Source organism: Schistocerca cancellata, chromosome 4 (assembly GCF_023864275.1).
Source record: "Schistocerca cancellata isolate TAMUIC-IGC-003103 chromosome 4, iqSchCanc2.1, whole genome shotgun sequence".
Taxonomy (NCBI): domain Eukaryota; kingdom Metazoa; phylum Arthropoda; class Insecta; order Orthoptera; family Acrididae; genus Schistocerca; species Schistocerca cancellata.
The window spans coordinates 293,706,005-293,726,032 of record NC_064629.1 but is presented as its reverse complement, the minus strand read 5'-3'; the positions used below and the strand labels follow the sequence as shown (position 1 = coordinate 293,726,032).

General features: G+C 32.6%; 1 protein-coding gene across 1 annotated transcript; it reads right to left on the bottom strand.

The window, feature by feature from the left end:
- Positions 1-1,186: 1,186 nt before the first annotated feature.
- On the bottom strand, positions 1,187-2,110 carry LOC126184159 (uncharacterized). The gene is made up of 2 exons (XM_049926528.1): positions 1,682-2,110; positions 1,187-1,624 (listed from the first exon to the last, which is right to left on the bottom strand). The coding sequence occupies exons 1-2, from the start codon at positions 2,108-2,110 to the stop codon at positions 1,187-1,189; spliced, it is 867 nt and encodes a 288-aa protein (XP_049782485.1).
- Between the last annotated feature and the right edge of the window lie 17,918 nt (positions 2,111-20,028).

Below are 20,028 nucleotides of genomic sequence, written 5' to 3'. Positions count from 1 at the left end.
ATTTTCGTCTTTGCCATACTTGCGTTTTTCCCATACTTGCGTTTTTCCCATATTTGCGTTTTTCCCATACTTGCGTTTTTCCCATATTTGCGTTTTTCTCATACTTGCGTTTTTACCATATTTGCGTTTTTCCCATATTTGACTTTTTCCCATATTTGCGTTTTTCCCATATTTGCGTTTCTCATATATTTCGTGAACCTTTGACCAATCAGACTACCAACCGACTCTTTCCTCTTGTCAAGTTGTACCACAAGTTTATCTTCTCTCATATTTGCATTTTTCCCATATTTGCGTTTTTGCCATATTTGCGTTTTTGCCATAATTACGTTTTTGCCATATTTGCGTTTTTGCCATATTTGCGTTTTTCCCATACTTGCGTTTGTGCCATATTAGCGTTTTTGCTATATTTGCGTTTTTCCCACAGTTGCATTTTTCCCACATTTGCGTTTTCCCATATTTGCGTTTTTCCCACATTTGCATTTTTCCCATATTTGCGTTTTTCCCATATTTCTGTTTTTCCCATATTTGCGTTTTTCCCATATTTGCGTTTTTCCTATATTTGTGATTTTCCCATATTTGCGATTTTCCCATATTTGCGATTTTCCCATATTTGCGATTTTCCCATATTTGCGATTTTCCCATATTTTCGTTTTTCCCATATGTGCGTTTTTCCCATATTTGCGTTTTTCCCATATTTGCGTTTTTTCCATATTTGCATTTTTCCCATATTTGCGTTTTTCCCATATTTGCGTTCTTTTCATATTTGCGTTCTTCCCATATTTGCTTTTCCATATATATCGTGAACCTTTGACTATTCAGACTATGTCCTACCAACCGATTCTTTCCTCTTGTCCAGTTGTACCACAAGTTTATCTTCTCCCATATTTGCGTTTTTTTCATATTTGCGTTTTCCCCATATTTTCGTTTTCCCCATATTTGCGTTTTCCCCATATTTGCGTTTTTCCCATTTTAGCGTTTTTTTCATATTTGCGTTTTTCCCATATTTGCGTTCTTCCCATTTTTGCGTTTTTCCCATATTTGCGTTTTTCCATATTTGCGTTTTTCCCATATTTATGTTTTTCCCATATTTGGGTTCTTCGCAAATCTGCGTTTTTCCCATATTTGCGTTTTTCCCATATTTGCGTTTTTCCCATATTTGCGTTTTTCCCATATTTGCGTTTTTTCCTTATTTGCGTTTCTCACATATTTGCGTTTTTCCCTTATTTGCGTTTCTCCCATATTTCCGTTTTTCCCATATTTGCGTTTTTCCCTTATTTGCGTTTTTCCCATATTTGTGATTTTCCCATATTTGCGATTTTCCCATATTTGCGATTTTTCCCATATTTGCGATTTTCCCATATTTGCGATTTTCCCATATTTGCGATTTTCCCATATTTGCGTTTTTCCCATATTTTCGTTTTTCCCATATGTGCGTTTTTCCCATATTTGCGTTTTTCCCATATTTGCGTTTTTTCCATATTTGCATTTTTCCCACATTTGCGTTTTTCCCATATTTGCGTTTTTCCCATTTTTGCGTTTTTCCCATATTTGCGTTTTTCCCATATTTGCGTTTTCTCATATTTGCGTTTTTCCCATATTTGCGTTTCTCATATATTTCGTGAACCTTTAACTATTCAGACTATGTCCTACCAACCGATTCTTTCCTCTTGTCAAGTTGTACCACAAGTTTATCTTCTCCCATATTTGCATTTTTCCCATATTTGCGTTTTTCCCATATTTCCGTTTTTCCGATATTTGCGTTTTTCCCATAATTGCGTTTTTCCCATATTTGCGTTTTTCCCATATTTGCGATTTTCCCATATTTGCGTTTATCCCATAATTGCGTTTTTCCCATATTTGCATCTTTGCCATATTTGCGTCTTTGCCATATTTGCGTCTTTGCCATATTTGCATCTGTGCCATATTTGCGTCTTTGCCATATGTGCGTCTTTGCCACATTTGCGTCTTTGCCACATTTACGTCTTTGCCATATATGCATCTTTGCCATATTTTCGTCTTTGCCATATTTGCGTCTTTGCCATATTTTCGTCTTTGCCATACTTGCGTTTTTCCCATACTTGCGTTTTTCCCATATTTGCGTTTTTCCCATACTTGCGTTTTTCCCATATTTGCGTTTTTCTCATACTTGCGTTTTTACCATTTTTGCGTTTTTCCCATATTTGCGTTTTTCCCATATTTGCGTTTTTCCCATATTTGCGTTTCTCATATATTTCGTGAACCTTTGACCAATCAGACTACCAACCGACTCTTTCCTCTTGTCAAGTTGTACCACAAGTTTATCTTCTCTCATATTTGCATTTTTCCCATATTTGCGTTTTTGCCATATTTGCGTTTTTGCCATAATTACGTTTTTGCCATATTTGCGTTTTTCCCATATTTGCGTTCTTTTCATATTTGCGTTCTTCCCATATTTGCTTTTCCAAATATATCGTGAACCTTTGACTATTCAGACTATGTCCTAACAACCGATTCTTTCCTCTTGTCCAGTTGTACCACAAGTTTATCTTCTCCCATATTTGCGTTTTTTTCATATTTGCGTTTTCCCCATATTTTCGTTTTCCCCATATTTGCGTTTTCCCCATATTTGCGTTTTTCCCATTTTAGCGTTTTTTTCATATTTGCGTTTTTCCCATATTTGCGTTCTTCCCATTTTTGCGTTTTTCCCATATTTGCGTTCTTCCCATTTTTGCGTTTTTCCCATATTTGCGTTTTTCCCATATTTGCGTTTTTCCCATATTTATGTTTTTCCCATATTTGGGTTCTTCGCAAATCTGCGTTTTTCCCATATTTGCGTTTTTCCCATATTTGCGTTTTTCCCATATTTGCGTTTTTCCCATATTTGCGTTTTTTCCTTATTTGCGTTTCTCACATATTTGCGTTTTTCCCTTATTTGCGTTTCTCCCATATTTCCGTTTTTCCCATATTTGCGTTTTTCCCATATTTGCGTTTTTCCCATATTTGTGATTTTCCCATATTTGCGATTTTCCCATATTTGCGATTTTTCTCATATTTGCGATTTTCCCATATTTGCGATTTTCCCATATTTGCGATTTTCCCATATTTGCGTTTTTCCCATATTTTCGTTTTTCCCATATGTGCGTTTTTCCCATATTTGCGTTTTTCCCATATTTGCGTTTTTTCCATATTTGCATTTTTCCCACATTTGCGTTTTTCCCATATTTGCGTTTTTCCCATATTTGCGTTTTTCCCATATTTGCGTTTTTCCCATATTTGCGTTTTCTCATATTTGCGTTTTTCCCATATTTGCGTTTCTCATATATTTCGTGAACCTTTGACTATTCAGACTATGTCCTACCAACCGATTCTTTCCTCTTGTCCAGTTGTACCACAAGTTTATCTTCTCCCATATTTGCGTTTTTCCCATATTTGCGTTTTCCCCACATTTTCGTTTTCCCCATATTTGCGTTTTTCCCATTTTAGCGTTTTTTTCATATTTGCGTTTTTCCCATATTTGCGTTCTTCCCATTTTTGCGTTTTTCCCATATATGCGTTCTTCCCATTTTTGCGTTTTTCCCATATTTGCGTTTTTCCCATATTTGCGTTTTTCCCATATTTATGTTTTTCCCATATTTGGGTTCTTCGCAAATCTGCGTTTTTCCCATATTTGCGTTTTTCCCATATTTGCGTTTTTCCCATATTTGCGTTTTTCCCATATTTGCGTTTTTTCCTTATTTGCGTTTCTCACATATTTGCGTTTTTCCCTTATTTGCATTTCTCCCATATTTCCGTTTTTCCCATATTTGCGTTTTTCCCATATTTGCGTTTTTCCCATATTTGTGATTTTCCCATATTTGCGATTTTCCCATATTTGCGATTTTTCTCATATTTGCGATTTTCCCATATTTGCGATTTTCCCATATTTGCGATTTTCCCATATTTGCGTTTTTCCCATATTTTCGTTTTTCCCATATGTGCGTTTTTCCCATATTTGCGTTTTTCCCATATTTGCGTTTTTTCCATATTTGCATTTTTCCCACATTTGCGTTTTTCCCATATTTGCGTTTTTCCCATATTTGCGTTTTTCCCATATTTGCGTTTTTCCCATATTTGCGTTTTCTCATATTTGCGTTTTTCCCATATTTGCGTTTCTCTTATATTTCGTGAACCTTTGACTATTCAGACTATGTCCTACCAACCGATTCTTTCCTCTTGTCAAGTTGTACCACAAGTTTATCTTCTCCCATATTTGCATTTTTCCCATATTTGCGTTTTTCCCATATTTGCGTTTCTCATATATTTCGTGAACCTTTGACTATTCAGACTATGTCCTACCAACCGATTCTTTCCTCTTGTCAAGTTGTACCACAAGTTTATCTTCTCCCATATTTGCATTTTTCCCATATTTGCGTTCTTTCCATATTTGCGTTTTTCCCATTTTTGCGTTTTTCCAATATTTTCGTTTTTCCGATATTTGCGTTTTTCCGATATTTGCGTTTTTCCCTTATTTGCGTTTTTCCCATATTTGCGTCTTTCCCATATTTGCGTTTTTGCCATATTTGCGTTTTTCCCATATTTGCGTTTTTCCCTTATTTGCATTAATCCCAAATTTGCGTTTCTCCCATATTTGCGTTTTTCCCATATTTGCGTTTTTCCCATATTCGCGTTTCTCCCATACTCGCGTTTTTGTCATATTCGCGTTTTTGCCATATTCGCGTTTTTGCATATTCGCTTTTTTGCCATATTTGCTTTTTTGCCATATTTGCTTTTTTGATATATTTGCTTTTTTGCCATATTTGCATTTTTGCCATATTTGCTTTTTTCTCATATTCGTGTATTTGCCATATTCGCATTTTTGCCATATTCACGTTTTTGCCATATTCGCGTTTTTGCCATATTCGCGTTTTTATCATATTCGCGTTTTTCCCATATTCGCGTTTTTCCCATATTCGCGTTTTTCCCATATTCACGTTTTTCCCATATTCGCGTGTAAGGTTGTGACTTTAATTTGTTGTGCTGATGCGTAATGTTGTTACTTTAACTTTGGTATGCTGAAATCGGAGCTAATAGACAATGAAAGTGGGTTAAAAGCCGTGATCTGTCTGGGGACGTTAACCGTGGATTACTGGGCAACTGTTTCATCAGATATTTAGCAGACTAACATTAATGATAACCTTTTAATAGTCATACAAAACCGGTAAAATATATATATAAAAAGGAGAATTCAAATAAAAAGAAAGAAATCAGTTCATATTTGGAAATTTATTTTAAGATTGTTCATTGAAATTTCAGCATATTATGCGTGAGTTATAACTGAGCTGGTGCCTTATTTACAACAAAAAAAATGTGAGATTGTAATTTTACGGAACACATAAAATATGGACCCAAGATTGGGAGACTGGATACAACACTGCATTCATAAAATAACACACGAAGAACATTGAAACATAAGCAAGAAGAAATTAACCACAACCAACAAATTCAGTTTTTACCCAAAGATATTACGTTCATACCACAATCCTGTCTGTCATGTAATTACCACACACTGGTATACTAAATTCATATTAACTCTTTGTGAAGTCTTCGCAAAAAGAATAGCTGAGGGCTACTTTGATGATTACACCACATGCTTCACGTGGTCAACTTGGTTTACACAAAGCGTACAACTCCACAATAATTTTGATAATTAAAATACATTAGATCGAAAATCAATTGACCAAAAGAAAAACCTTGAACTGGTTACTAACGTCTTACTATTAACCTGATGGGTCAAACAGTTATATAAGCACGTGGTAGTGGTCTCACAAAGTGCACCCCACGTGGGTTGAACATAAAGAAAAGCATAAAGAAAAGTTGCTATATTAAAAAAATATTCTCAAGACGAGACGTTATAATCTCACGCACATTCGGATTTAAGATTGATGAACTTAGAGTTACTGATCAACACGTGGTTCCACTTTACTCACAAAGTAGTAACAAAGCAACTACCGCAAAATAATCTGAATTTAACACGAGAATTACACTCCGCTGCACTTTAAGATAGCATTAGATATTTTAGAGCTAAACCTGAAATCAAGGTGATTAAATTTTCAGTTAGGCTGAACTTAAGAAATCCATTGTCCTACAGACTTAACAGACACGCGCTTAGCCGGAGATCTTACCACTTCAGACGCTCGCCACGGCCACACTGCAACTGCCTTACTGCCGAGCGTACTTCCTGAGGGTAGCTCACAAAGACCAACGGAAGTGGCCAGAGGGGCAGCTTCCTATACCAACATGACAACGGACGGACAGGACCATACTAAGGATAGAAACCTCTTTGCTTTTAGGAAGCGTAGCTACCTGTTCCGACGTTGGTCCTACTGTTCTCTAGCAGACAGCCTTGTCTGCTACCCTCAAGCATGCAACTAGAAATACATATGCTCATTCATCCTCTCACACAAAAGGGAAAGGGGATGACAGTATCTTATCATATACAGTATATAAAAGAAAGCGGATGTAGGTTCCGTATGAGATTGTGTGACATGAATTACATATAAGAATTACATATAAACTGTGCTTTAAAGTGTAGTAGTGTGACAGATCGTTCTTGTTTATGTGTAAAAGTAACACGTTCCACTGCTCAGTCTCCTCCCAGATAGTCAGAAACGCCACAGTACATTTAGAAGAGGAATTTATTCCATAAATGGCAACAGATTTAAGAAATTAAGCATGAAAGGAATCCAACAGAGACCTTTCATAACCCCAACGCTCCGGGAAAAGACTGTGCAGGGAATTTTCTGGCCATGCTAGGACATTCCCAAGCAGGCTTCTCACACCCTACTTAAACCAAAAGTGTAAAAGAAAAGGCAAAAGGACACCAGCTACTTGCTAAAATACAATAATTTCAACACATCTTTAGAATCGACCAATTTCAAACAGAAAAAAAGAACACAATCTGTGACACCTATTTAAAAGGTAGTGTAGACCTAATTCGGTCAGCAAGTAAAAACAATAGTTCCTGTGTCATTAATATGAAAACAATTTCTGGTTGTTACCCTTATGGAGTTCACCAGTATTTGCTCATTGCAAGAGCCAACTGATCACAGGAAAATTTATGACTGTTTATTAACTAGCAAAATTTATGAAAATAGCAAAGGTGCCACAGCAATTAAAAAAAGAACATCAAATAACATCGGTATTAAAAAGCAGAACATAACAATGCACAATCTGCAAAAGCAACAAAATGATAAGAGAAAAAACATGTTTTACAAAGTGGTTATCGCAAAAAAATTCTATATCGTATAAAACTAATAATTTGTAGAATTAAAATAACTATGTGGCACTCATTTAATCACTCTACTATATTTCAATTAGCTAGCAAACAATGAGCACTGTGTCATTATTCTGAAACTACAATAATTATGTGATTGTTACCCTTAAGGGGTTCCTCACAGTAAATATGCCTCATGCAAAGGCTAATCGATCACAGTTCAATGAGAATAAAAAGCTATCTGACTGATAAACGAAGCAATGCCACAGCAATGAATTTACGAAACAAAATATCACAAATCTAATACATCACACAAAAACAAACATTGATAAATAAAACAGTACAATAGTCAACATCTAAAACAAAAAAGACACCTATAAATAAAACACCTGCAAAATACAAGAGTCAAAGACTAAAAAAGATAAATAGAACACCTGCAAAATACAAGAGTCAGTCTAATAAACACCAATAAATCGAACTCCTGCAAAACACACGAGTCAGAGTTTCTCTGACAGAAACACACGTATATGCACTGGACTAAGAACCGTATAATCACTGTTCACTGACACACTCAGTAGTTCCACTGTTCCGAGGCACAATATAAGGGAAAGGGGGGGGGGTTCGTCGCCGCAGCTGTCAGTAGGGATTTTTGTCCATCTGTTGCGTGCGATCCCACCGTCTCTGCCCTCTCATGAAGTTTCTCTCGTGTCACGTACCTCTCGATTTGGTTCCATGTTTGTATTGTCAAATTCGTGCGGTATCCTCGTTTGACACGACAGGTTGATATTCTCGGGCAAGGATGACACTTAATGGCTCTTCTTTTGTGCCACCCTTAGCGACCAGAGAACATCGAACCAAGATTTACTGTCGCTTGACAGTAGGCATCCATCAGGAAATGTCGATAGGCGTCGTTGACGTCTGCAAGTTTCTCTGGGCAGTACCTGTCAAAAGGCTCCATGCCCCTTGTGTTGTTTCACCGCGGCCGTCTCGTCTCGGTCGCGTGCGTGTGGTGCGTTGCCAGCAGATGGATTTCCGCGCGATGGACCGCTCGCCCATCTCAGGTCATCGCCTCGAGGAAGGGTCGCCCGGGGCGGCCGCCCATTAGCTCCAGGTACAAGGGAAAGTGTTTGCCGCGTACCCTCTTTTGTTGTCGGCCGCGCTCCCAAAGTGGCGTGGCTGACAGCGTGTCCTGCTGGGAAACCCGCCAGTTTACAACTAGTCCGGCTGCTCCCGCTGTCTCTTAAGAGTTTTGCCGGTTCGCTTTCACGTTCTCAACTGCATTCACAGAAATTTTTCATCATCCTTATGTGATTACACAATGTCATACATAATACCACTTAGTATTGTGTTTCACAATTTTTAAGAACAAAGTGAGACTTAATATTTTTTTAAAATAAAAAAATTAGATGAATCGACAATATAAAATAAAATTTAAATGACTTGACAATGTAAAAAAAATAAAAGTGAAATGACTTGACAGTATAAAAATAAAAATTTAAATGATGACAATATAATATTTAAATCCACATCACTAATGTGGTTCACTTACGTTTTAATAAATCAAATGCTATTTATTACTTCACTAAAATGAATAGGATTATGCCTTGCGCAAGTATAGGTCAGGACAGCATAGGGTTCACATGTTATTTACACACACATACGTGCACACCTGTTGTCTATTCTACAAACTAACTACCCATAAACATGCATTACTCAATATTCTACTTCTATCCACTACTAGTTAAGCCAATAAGCTACTTCAATGCTATTTCAGCACCGTGTATATACCACTACAACATTGTTCTAATTCGTCCTCTTCTTGACGCTCGCGGCATACGTCTTGTCACATGATAAATATGGAGAACTTTCCTTAAACATACACATTAAAAAGAACAATGGTTATTTACACGCCAAAACATTTATACCAGTTCGCACACCTGAAAAGAGACTCGCAATTATACATTTATCATACTCATATATTCACACATAAAACAGTAAGAAAATTTCACCTAAAATTACGTTATCACAACAATTAATCACGCAGATGACTCTGAGAAGGTTAAAAACATTTGCATTATACAGGCTATATTACATTTTCTTACCCATTTTGCTGCGATTTCGTTCCTTCTTTACGTTACCTTTCGCTTCTAAATCAGTTATTTCGCCTGTGGTGGTTATTCTGGATTCATTTTTCATGAATGGCAAAATTGTGGACACCTCTATTCTGTAAAGCAGTATCATCTTAACATATTGAACTTACAACAGACACAAAATATCCGAATCCTCCTGTAGTTTAAATGACAAATGTTTTGCTTTATCCTTATTACTTTAAACCAAGCTTTCCTTCGTTCCCATAATCAAAATTATTTAATCATCCTCTACCTTCAAGAGGGAAATTTCCTCAGTACAAATCATATAGGCTGCAGTGCATCCCGCACCAGCGAAAACAGTAAGCTATAATGCTCACAGCATCAGCAAAACACATAAACGTCGCTTTTCTAGGACAAGTATTAACGCAGAATAATTTTTTTTAGGCTTTGGCTCAACATCAATCAAGACTACAAAAAGGATCCATATTTCCGGTCCATTCTCCATTTGCTGAAAAGCTGCTCGTATTTGACTACCACAATAATGTTTCAGAACCACGTAAATTACACAAACCACAATTCTTCTTTCACCTTGAAGGGAATCAATATACTTACGAAATACACAGACAGCACTTTACGTACTCAGCTATAAAGAACAAAAAAAGACATATATCATCAATATTAACATATCATCGCATATTGGAAGCCAATGGTTCAACAATCGTGTTATCGCATCCTGTTTTCAAGATTCCAAACTTACTCATTCCTTTCTCAGAGTTCTCCTATCTTAAAATATTCATACAGCACGCATACTATAGTAAGAGATCCTCATTTATACTGACAGATATAGAATAGTAATAGATAGATAGTAGCACTGAAAGCAGAAAATCGGAAACAAGGCTACTAACAGCTGGGGACCTGGGTTTGCCAGACCCATAATACCCACAGATCGGATATTCCCCTGAGTTTTTTGCACTAATTCAGCACAGATCTTGCTTCTCTCAGGAGCGACTCTTTTCAATTTACACAAAAAACATAAACAGCATTTTACTCGTTCACAAAGAAACCTTTTATCTTCACGTTTGAATCAAACTAAATCCTAATTGCACAAGGAGAGAAAAAATTAAAACATCACTTCAATACATCACACAGAAACATCTTTATCATTAATTTTTACCAACATATTATTCAAAATGCATTCGTCACAAATTTAAACTAATCAATTCTTTCTCCTCACCGTCCTCTCTACTTCTCACTGTCCTTTCTACTCATTTGCCATGTCGCTCATTTGTTCCGATTGGGCGCCTTCTGCGCTGATCGTTTGTCATTGCTGGTTTCGTTCATTTCCATTTGCTGGATTATGTCTAGGGTTAGCCGGCCGAATTTCGACATTATGAGGTGCTCCGCCTACAGTCCTATTCCCACCGTATTCATCGTATCGATTCTGGTTGCCGTACCTGTAGCGTTCACGATCTTGTCTACGTCCTCGATCATTTCTGTTGTTTCACCTGTGATCGCGACTGTTACCCCTGTTTCTATACGGACTGTCCCGATTATTGTTCCGTTCGCGTCGCGACGACCAGTCACTCCATTGATTAGTAATACGGCCACGACTGCGGTCGCGCTGCTGTGCCCCGTAATAACTTTTTGCCTGATTAGGCGGGCATTCTGCTGTATTATATTCCAAATTTTGGAGAAGTGTTTTAAACGTTTCCACGTCCTCTTTGCATCGTCCCGCAAGAATGACGTGCCGCAAGTGCATCGGCAATTTGGTGATGCATATCCTAATTAGTTCCGCAGGCCCGTATGGGTCGTATAGGAATTGATTTGCCTGCAGCATGTGGTCGAATAGGCGTGCAGGGCTGCCGAAACCAGACTGGTTCAAATTTGGCAGCATAATTATGCCATGTTTGACCCTATCTTGTGCCGCTTCCGACCAATAGGCGGACAGAAAGGCTTGTCGAAACTCCCGAGTGGAGTTGCAGTGACACGCTGCCGACCTCATGCGAATCGCCGGTTCGCCTTCCAAATAGCCACACATATATTCTATCTTATGTGAACGTGCCCAGTCGGGAGGAAGACAGAACTCAAATTGCTCGAGCCATGCTCGTGGATGTATTCCTTTTTGCGAATTTCCAAATATCTCAAACTTTCTCACCATAAGGAAATGTTTGAAATCAAATCCCGCATTTCCTCCTGGCGAGGCCCTTGAATGTTTCTATTATTTTCATGTCTGTCCCTCAAATTACATTCTTCCCTGTCGTCAATATCTCCCTCGTGGCCGGAGTCCCTCTCTGCACTGTTCGTACGGCTATTTTTAATGCTATTGACGAGTTCAGAATCACACGCCATGCGGTTTTCCAGATGCGCCACGCGTTCTTGTAATTCGCCTGTTACAGCTGTGTTTTGCCTGTTCACTTCGAACTGTCCCTTCTGAAATCTCAGAAGCGAACGCACTTCTTCGGTCTCTGCGGCCGCTACCGGTGTAGTATTGTTCTCGCTTTCCGTCAGCTTCATCGTGCCTACAATGTCCGCTAATGCCGCAATCTTATCATCAATTTGTCTCTTGTCCTCCGCCCCAGTCTGCTTCAATTGTTCTACTTGCTGTTCCAACGCATGGATCGCTAAACTGTTGTCCGCTATTGTGTTGCTAACGGACGTGGGACAATGCGTTTCCGCCTCTTGGAGCCTCGACAGTACCTGCTGGTGTTCTCTTTGGCATTCTTCCCTCAGCTCTTGGAAATTCCTAAGTAGCCGTTCTTCGCTTTCTTTAGATTGGGCATCGCCCCTCCGCTTGCTCTGTTCTAAGGCTTGCAGACGATCATCGATTTGTTCAAATGTACGGCCTAATTCTTTCATAATATCACTTTTTATCTCACTTGCCAGATTGTTTATTCTTTGTGAGATATCATCGGACACTCTCTGCATCGACTTGTCGACTTTATTTGTCTGATGGATTAGTTTTTCGTCTATTTGTTCGCCTAGCTCGAGGATCGATTTTTCCGATTTCTGCGTCATTTGTTCGCCTAGCTCTCGGATCGATTTTTCTGTGTTTTCTTTATTTTGTTGCAATAAGGCTTTCATGAGTTCTGCTAAATCAATTTGGTTAGTTGGAGGCAAATTAATTTCTGGCTCTGCTGTGAGTCCGTTCGTGCTGTTTTGCATTTCGTCTGAAGTATTCCCCATTGCATTTTCGGAACCGCCCGACGCGTTAATATTGGAAATCAAATTAGCCCCTTGGTCCATGTTGCTTAAGTTGTTGGACCGCTTACTTTTAGCTTGGTTACGTGTTTGCATTAGTGCAATTTATACTCAGTACGCAACACACTAATCACAATAAATGTGTCCCCCAAAAATTACGACAGTCACACGAAAGATACCCAACCTAGTACACACTTTTTCACACGCAAAACAAATTTTTATCTTTGATCGAAACAGTGGAATTTACAAGCGAGAATAAAAAAAAACACACAGACATATAAAACACACAAATATAAAAAACACAAAAAGACAAACAACGCAACGCCGATCAACAACGCCGTGAATCTTTTGAAAGTCTGCTCGGAAACAACGCAGAAGTTGTTTGAGCGCTGTAGGGAAAAAATTAAGATTATAACACGCTCGCAAGCTAACATTTCAGAGATTCCAGAGTCTAGCGGAATCACAGAACAGGGTCGCCATGTGTAAGGTTGTAACTTTAATTTGCTATGCTGATGTGTAATGTTGTTACTTTAATTTTGGTATGCTGAAATCGGAGCTAATAGACAATGAAAGTGGGTTAAAAGCCGTGATCTGTCTGGGGACGTTAACTGTGGATTACTGGGCAACTGTTTCATCAGATATTTAGCAGACTAACATTAATGATAATCTTTTAATAGTCATACAAAACCGGTAAAATATATATATAAAAAGGAGAATTCAAATAAAAAGAAAGAAATCAGTTCATATTTGGAAATTTATTTTAAGATTGTTCATTGAAATTTCAGCATATTATGCGTGAGTTATAACTGAGCTGGTGCCTTATTTACGATTAAAAAAAATGTGAGATTGTAATTTTACGGAACACATAAAATATGGACCCAAGATTGGGAGACTGGATACAACACTGCATTCATAAAATAACACACAAAGAACATTGAAACATAAGCAAGAAGAAATTAACCACAACCAACAGATTCAGTTTTTACCCAAAGAAATTACGTTAGTAGATAGGAAATGGGCATTCTAGCACAACTATCGAAATCGACCACTTTTTACCAATTTTTATGCTATTTTAAGGCCATTTTATATCAAAATTGACTTTTTGATCATTTTTTGGTGTTAACTACATCTGAAAATAGGGAAATGCCAAAAAGTGTCCCAAATAAGTTATAGGCCTATGAAATGATTAATCTAACACAAATATATACAATGAAAGAATATATACAATACAACATATACTATTGTAATATACATACAATATATTAATGAATAATATCTATAACAATATATACAATTTGATATATGTACAATAAACAAATATAAAATATATACAATATAAAAATATATACAATATCTATAATATACAATATCTACGATATACAACTATGTAATCTGAATTAACATATACTATAATGTCCAAGTGGTAATGTATTTACTCCATCACCCATAATATGCCTTTTATCATCATGTGGACTTAATGCTATCTTATTTAGTTCAACTGTATATATTTCATATTTAATGGTTCTAATTAAATTCATAGTTCTATATTGTTCATTCTTATTGAATAAACAATCTTTATAGTCATCGAATGTTATTCTATTATTTACAACACATTTCTTAACACCTTTAGATTTTTTAGTTTCTTTTTCATTTACTTTATATGCATACATTTTAGATCTTAATCTAATAAATTCTTTCATAATTTTACCATTACATTCATCTTTCATTTTTCCTAATACCTTTTTGTTCATTTGTGGTATATTGTACACATTATTTGTTGCATTATCACTTGTTTCAAAATGTTCAATCATATTTTTCATATCTTCATAAAAGTCATCTGTTTTTATATTGTATATATAACTATCTGTATCTTGATAACATAATTCCATATTTGTATCATATTTAGGTTTCATTACATTGTAATGGAAATTATACATTAATTCTTTTGATAAATCTAATATACTCATACCAATATAAATTGGTTTATTAAATTTAATTTCAGTTTTATTCATATGAATAGCTACTAGATTTTCATTAAATATTGTTCTATGTTTAAAATTAGGTTTAGCTATTAATTTATCACATTTTCTACCATCTGATACTAATTTTATGTTAACTCTGTTACGTATATTTTCCATTGTTTTTCCAAAAACACTATTATTCATTAGTTTATAGAAATCTTTTTCAAATTCATTTTTTGCTTTTTTCCTCATTTCTGCATTAAAAGCAATATATTTTTTCAACCAATCACTTTGATTAAATTTTAAAACACGATGTATCTTTTTTAATTTCATTCCTAATGATAGATATTGTTTTAAATTTCTATAGTGTACAACATATTTTGTTTTATCATATAATGTAGTTAATAGTTTACCCATGTTTTCTGGTGCTAATGGTACATCTTTATGTTTATCATGTAATTCAATTGGATATTCTAAATCTACTTCTAATATATATCCAGTATCAGAATCATCTTTCATATTCATTATAAATTTATTCCAATAGTTTATATAAAATTCAGGATAATTTAACCATTCAAAACCACCATAAGGTAGATATTGTGACATGGCATAACCATATAGATTATTAGCATCTAAATACATTAGATAATTTGATTCTTTATTTTTATCATAATCATTTAGATATTTATTATTTGCTTTTACATATCTTTTACAACATTGTGATATACCACCTCTTATTCCATTTTCAACCATTAAAATCATATCATAATCATGTAATAATTCAAGTGGTTGTTTAGTTATTTTTAACATTGCATCCCATGATAAACCAGGTGCTGTATAATACCATGCTGGATCTAAATCGTATGATTTCATACATGTATCTCTAAAGTTTTCAAATACATCAGCAATTAACAACACATCTGTTTTTAGATATAAATCATGATATTCACCTAGATTTTTAATATTGAATTTATTCCATACTAATTGTGCATGTTTATAATCATCATTAGTTATATTACATTCATTTAGTTTATTATAGAATTCATTTTTAGATGGTAATTGTTTTTCATTAAATTTATTCCAATCATCCATATAATCATATGGATAAACACCTTTTCTAATAACTAAATCTATTTCATCATCATTAAAGAATTGTTTAATATTAAGCATTTTATCTTTTGATAAATTAGATGATAGTTTATCTAATGAAGATGCCATAAATCTAAATGTATCAATAAACCTCATTTGTAACTTACTTGTTTGTTTACCAAAACTAATATATTTTTCTTCATTATTCGGTATCAAATCAATATCTTTATTACCATAACCAAGTTCTTTAATAAATAAATGTGAATCATAACCAGTTAGATTGTGTAAGAATATTGGTACAAATGTTGGTTGTTGAAGTTTAAGATTACATTCATTACACAATGGTGCTATATAATTACCAGTTAAATGATCATGATGATGTACTTTTTTATTATCTGGTGTATATACTGATTTACATAATGTACAATTATTAGATTCATTATGTATTTTTATTTGTTCATCTGTTAACTTATTCATTGGTTCAATTTGTGAATATATTTCACCAATTTCATCAACTTCATTTTTTATCATTTCTATAAATGTTTTAGCTGCATTTTGTCCTCTATATACAACTGGATCTTTATAATGACCATGAATATATTTCACATAGTAACAAAATCCAGATGGTTCATGTTTTTGATATTTCAGTGTGTATGATTTATTTTGGTTTGGTGTAGAGTTATCCATTTTCAATAATAAGCTTTCAAAATCAGCATATATAACAAATGGAACATGCATGGTATGATTATAGTTTGTGAATGTTATATATTCACCTTTTTGAGGTATAATAATTTTAGATGATTCATGTTTTGAACAATCGATTTTATGTATACTTAATTTATCTTCTGAATTAAAGTGTTGTAGGCACATTTTACATAGATGAATTTTACCATGATGCATTGTTTTCTGACATCTAACTAAACGTGATAAATGTTTAATCCAACAATAATGTGATTCATTATTATTTTTCATATATAATAAATCAACATGTTTTGGTTTTTTATCTTTAGCTGTCTTTAATGGATATATTTCATATTTTTCATTGTATGCATATACATTAATCGATATATTAAGTTTACATTCATATTTAGGTATATTATCAATTTTAACTGGATATTCTATTGAACCAATTTTAGCTTCTAATTCATCAATATAGTCTTTATAATTGCTAGTTCGATCAGGATTACGATCAACTGGATATAATGCTGATGCTATAGACCATAGAAAACATTTTTGATCATTATTTTTAACATTTACACATGCTTTCTTACTTCGTATTTTAAGTGGTAATTCCATATAAGATGAACCACGTAATGGTATATATTTGTTAATGCCTAACTGTAATCCAATTATTCTATTTAACATCCATCCTGATCCTCTATCTTGAAAATCATACATACGTTTTAACATTTCACGTTTACCTTTTGTATAAAATTTATTTAGATCTTTTTCATTTGTAATTGTATAGTTGTATGTTGAGAATCTAAATTCTTTCATTTCATTTGTAGTATTCAATTTGAATTCACAATACAATATTAAATTAACTTTTAATCCATTGTATATTTTAAGATTATCTTTTATTAACTTATGTATAATAGGTTTAGCTGATGTCATAATATGTTGTGGGTCTTTGATTTCAATATTGTTTTCAATATTGTATGTTTGTAGCCTATTTTGGAATGCTTTTTCAATTGAATGATAAACATGAATTTTTCGTTCATTTGGATGTTCAAATATATCTGTAGCAAATGGAAATTGTGTTTGAGTATTTTGAATCAACTGTAACAAATCACTTTTACATAATTTAGAATATCCACTTATATTTAAATGTTTAGCTATAGTTTTAAGTTCACTAATATTCATTGTTGATGGATCTTTATCTTCTATATTAGCAATAGATACATGTTTAGTTGTTCTTTTTCTTTTATTAGATTCCTTAGCAATATCAATTGTATGTGGAAATAATAAATCCATTAATTCACTTTTACGCATTTTAGAGTAACCTTTAATCTTTATGCTTTTAGCTATTGCTCTAAGTTCATTCATCTTCATCTCCATTATGATAGCTCTATTTATTAAGGAAGAAAACTATTATTTTTGTTGTCTATTTACTTATGTAATTATTATTCAGAATATTTGGTAACTGTATTTTTACAAATAGATACAGATATATCTATTTATTAGGGATAAAAAGTAAACTAATTGTTGTCTGTATGTGTTGTCTCTTTTGTGTTTTTTTATATTACATAACTGATATTTATTAGCCTTATTTTGATAACTAGATATAGTTAGATGTATCTATTTACTTATATAATTATTATTCAGAATATTATACTCTATACAACATATGGTTATATAAAGAATTAGTAGATATTTATAGAGTCTTTTTCTTTTATAAGATCAGAATGAATTAATGATTTTTCATGCTGTTTAAGTTTACATCTAGCTACAATTCTACCACATTCACATGCTACCTTTTCAAATAATTTATCTTTGTTTGCTTCATAATATCTTTTAGTATGATAACATGCACACTGGTTACATACTCTACGATGTCCATCTTTTACAAATTTATCAAAATGAAATTCATTAATATTTTTATCTTCTTTACATCTACAACATTTCTTAGTTGTATCCATTTATTACACTTAAAAACTCTATTGTTGTCTAAATTCTAATACATGTACCTTTTTATCTGATCTGTCAATCATTCCTTTATATACAATATTACAACCAATTATATCTATTTTTTATTCAATTAACTTATTTAACTGTATATAGGAATTATTCAACTAATATATTTTAGTATATACATATACATATATATTTATTCCAATAATATATTTTACTAGATATAATATTTATTCAAGTAATATATTTTACTTGATACAGATTTATCATTTTTATAGAAATAATAATTATTCAACTAATATATTTTATTTGATAGAGATTTGTCGTTTTTGTAGATAAAATAATTATACATTTAATATATTTTTCTTACTTGTATTGATATACTAATTATTCTATTAATATGGTTAATATATTTTTATAGAAATAAAATTTATTAATTTACGTGTTTTACTAATTTATAATTGAAATACTAACTATTCAATTGACATATGATTATTATTTTAATAGATATATTAATTATTAATTTAATGAATTTATATTTTTTAATAGCTAACTAATTATTCAATTTATATATTTTATAACTAGATATAATAACTATATAATTATATTTTAATTACTTATTATTGAAATAATATTTTTACTATCTTTAATATTTATTCAATTAATATATTTTAATAATTTTAGATATTATAAAAATTCAATTAATAGATGTATATAATAATCATTATGAATGTTATATAAAATTTAATTATGAAAAAAGTGCTTGGAAATTTACTTTTGTTGAAAATTAAAGATTTTATAAAAACATAAATCTCAACATCTATCATCACAAACAGAAACACAAACTGATACACAAACACAACCAGAAACAGAAACACAAAAAACACAAACAGAAACACAAAAAACAGAAACAGAAACACAAAAAACAGAAACAGAAACACAAACACAAATTGAATATGATGATTATAATCATAATGATATTAAATAATAAAATGGATTTAAAATCTAATATTAATGTTAAAGATATAGTTCATACATAAAAATATAAAATTTTTAATTATGTTATTAATGATAAAATAAAATTTGAATAAAAAAAACGATTTAAAAAATGGATAACTAGTGAATTACTTCCTACAATTAGAAAAACAGGTCAATATAATAAACTAAATAGTATTTTTATTTTATATAACAGTCTATGAAAAATAAATATTTATAAAATAAATTAAAATGGATTTGGACAATTTAATATTTAACAATAAAAAATTTAATGTTGTTATATATAATGAAAAGCCATGTTTTAAAGGAAAAGATATTGCTGAAATTTTAAATTATAAAGATACAGATAAAGCAATTAGAAATTTTGGTGATGATGAAGATAAACTAATATTAGAAAATATAAGGCCCTCCAATTTGGAGGGTCTATCGTATAATGAAAAAAAAATACAATTTATATTACTGAATCTGGTTTATATTCATTAATTTTATCATCTATCTTTATTTTAGATTTTAAAGACTAATGTATATATTTTTAATGATTATATAAATTTATCTTATTATTATATGTATGTACTTATTATATATTTAACTAAAACGTTTATTATTATATATTATACAAAAATGTTTAATAGATTTTTATATATTTTTATTTTAGATTTTAAATACTAATGAATATATCTTTAATTATTATATATATTTATCTTATTATTATATGTATGTACTTATTATATATTATTCTAAAATGTTTATTATTATATTTGATTGATTTTTATATTTTTTATTTTTTGTATTTATTATTATTTTTATTATGTATTTAGTTTTCATTATATAT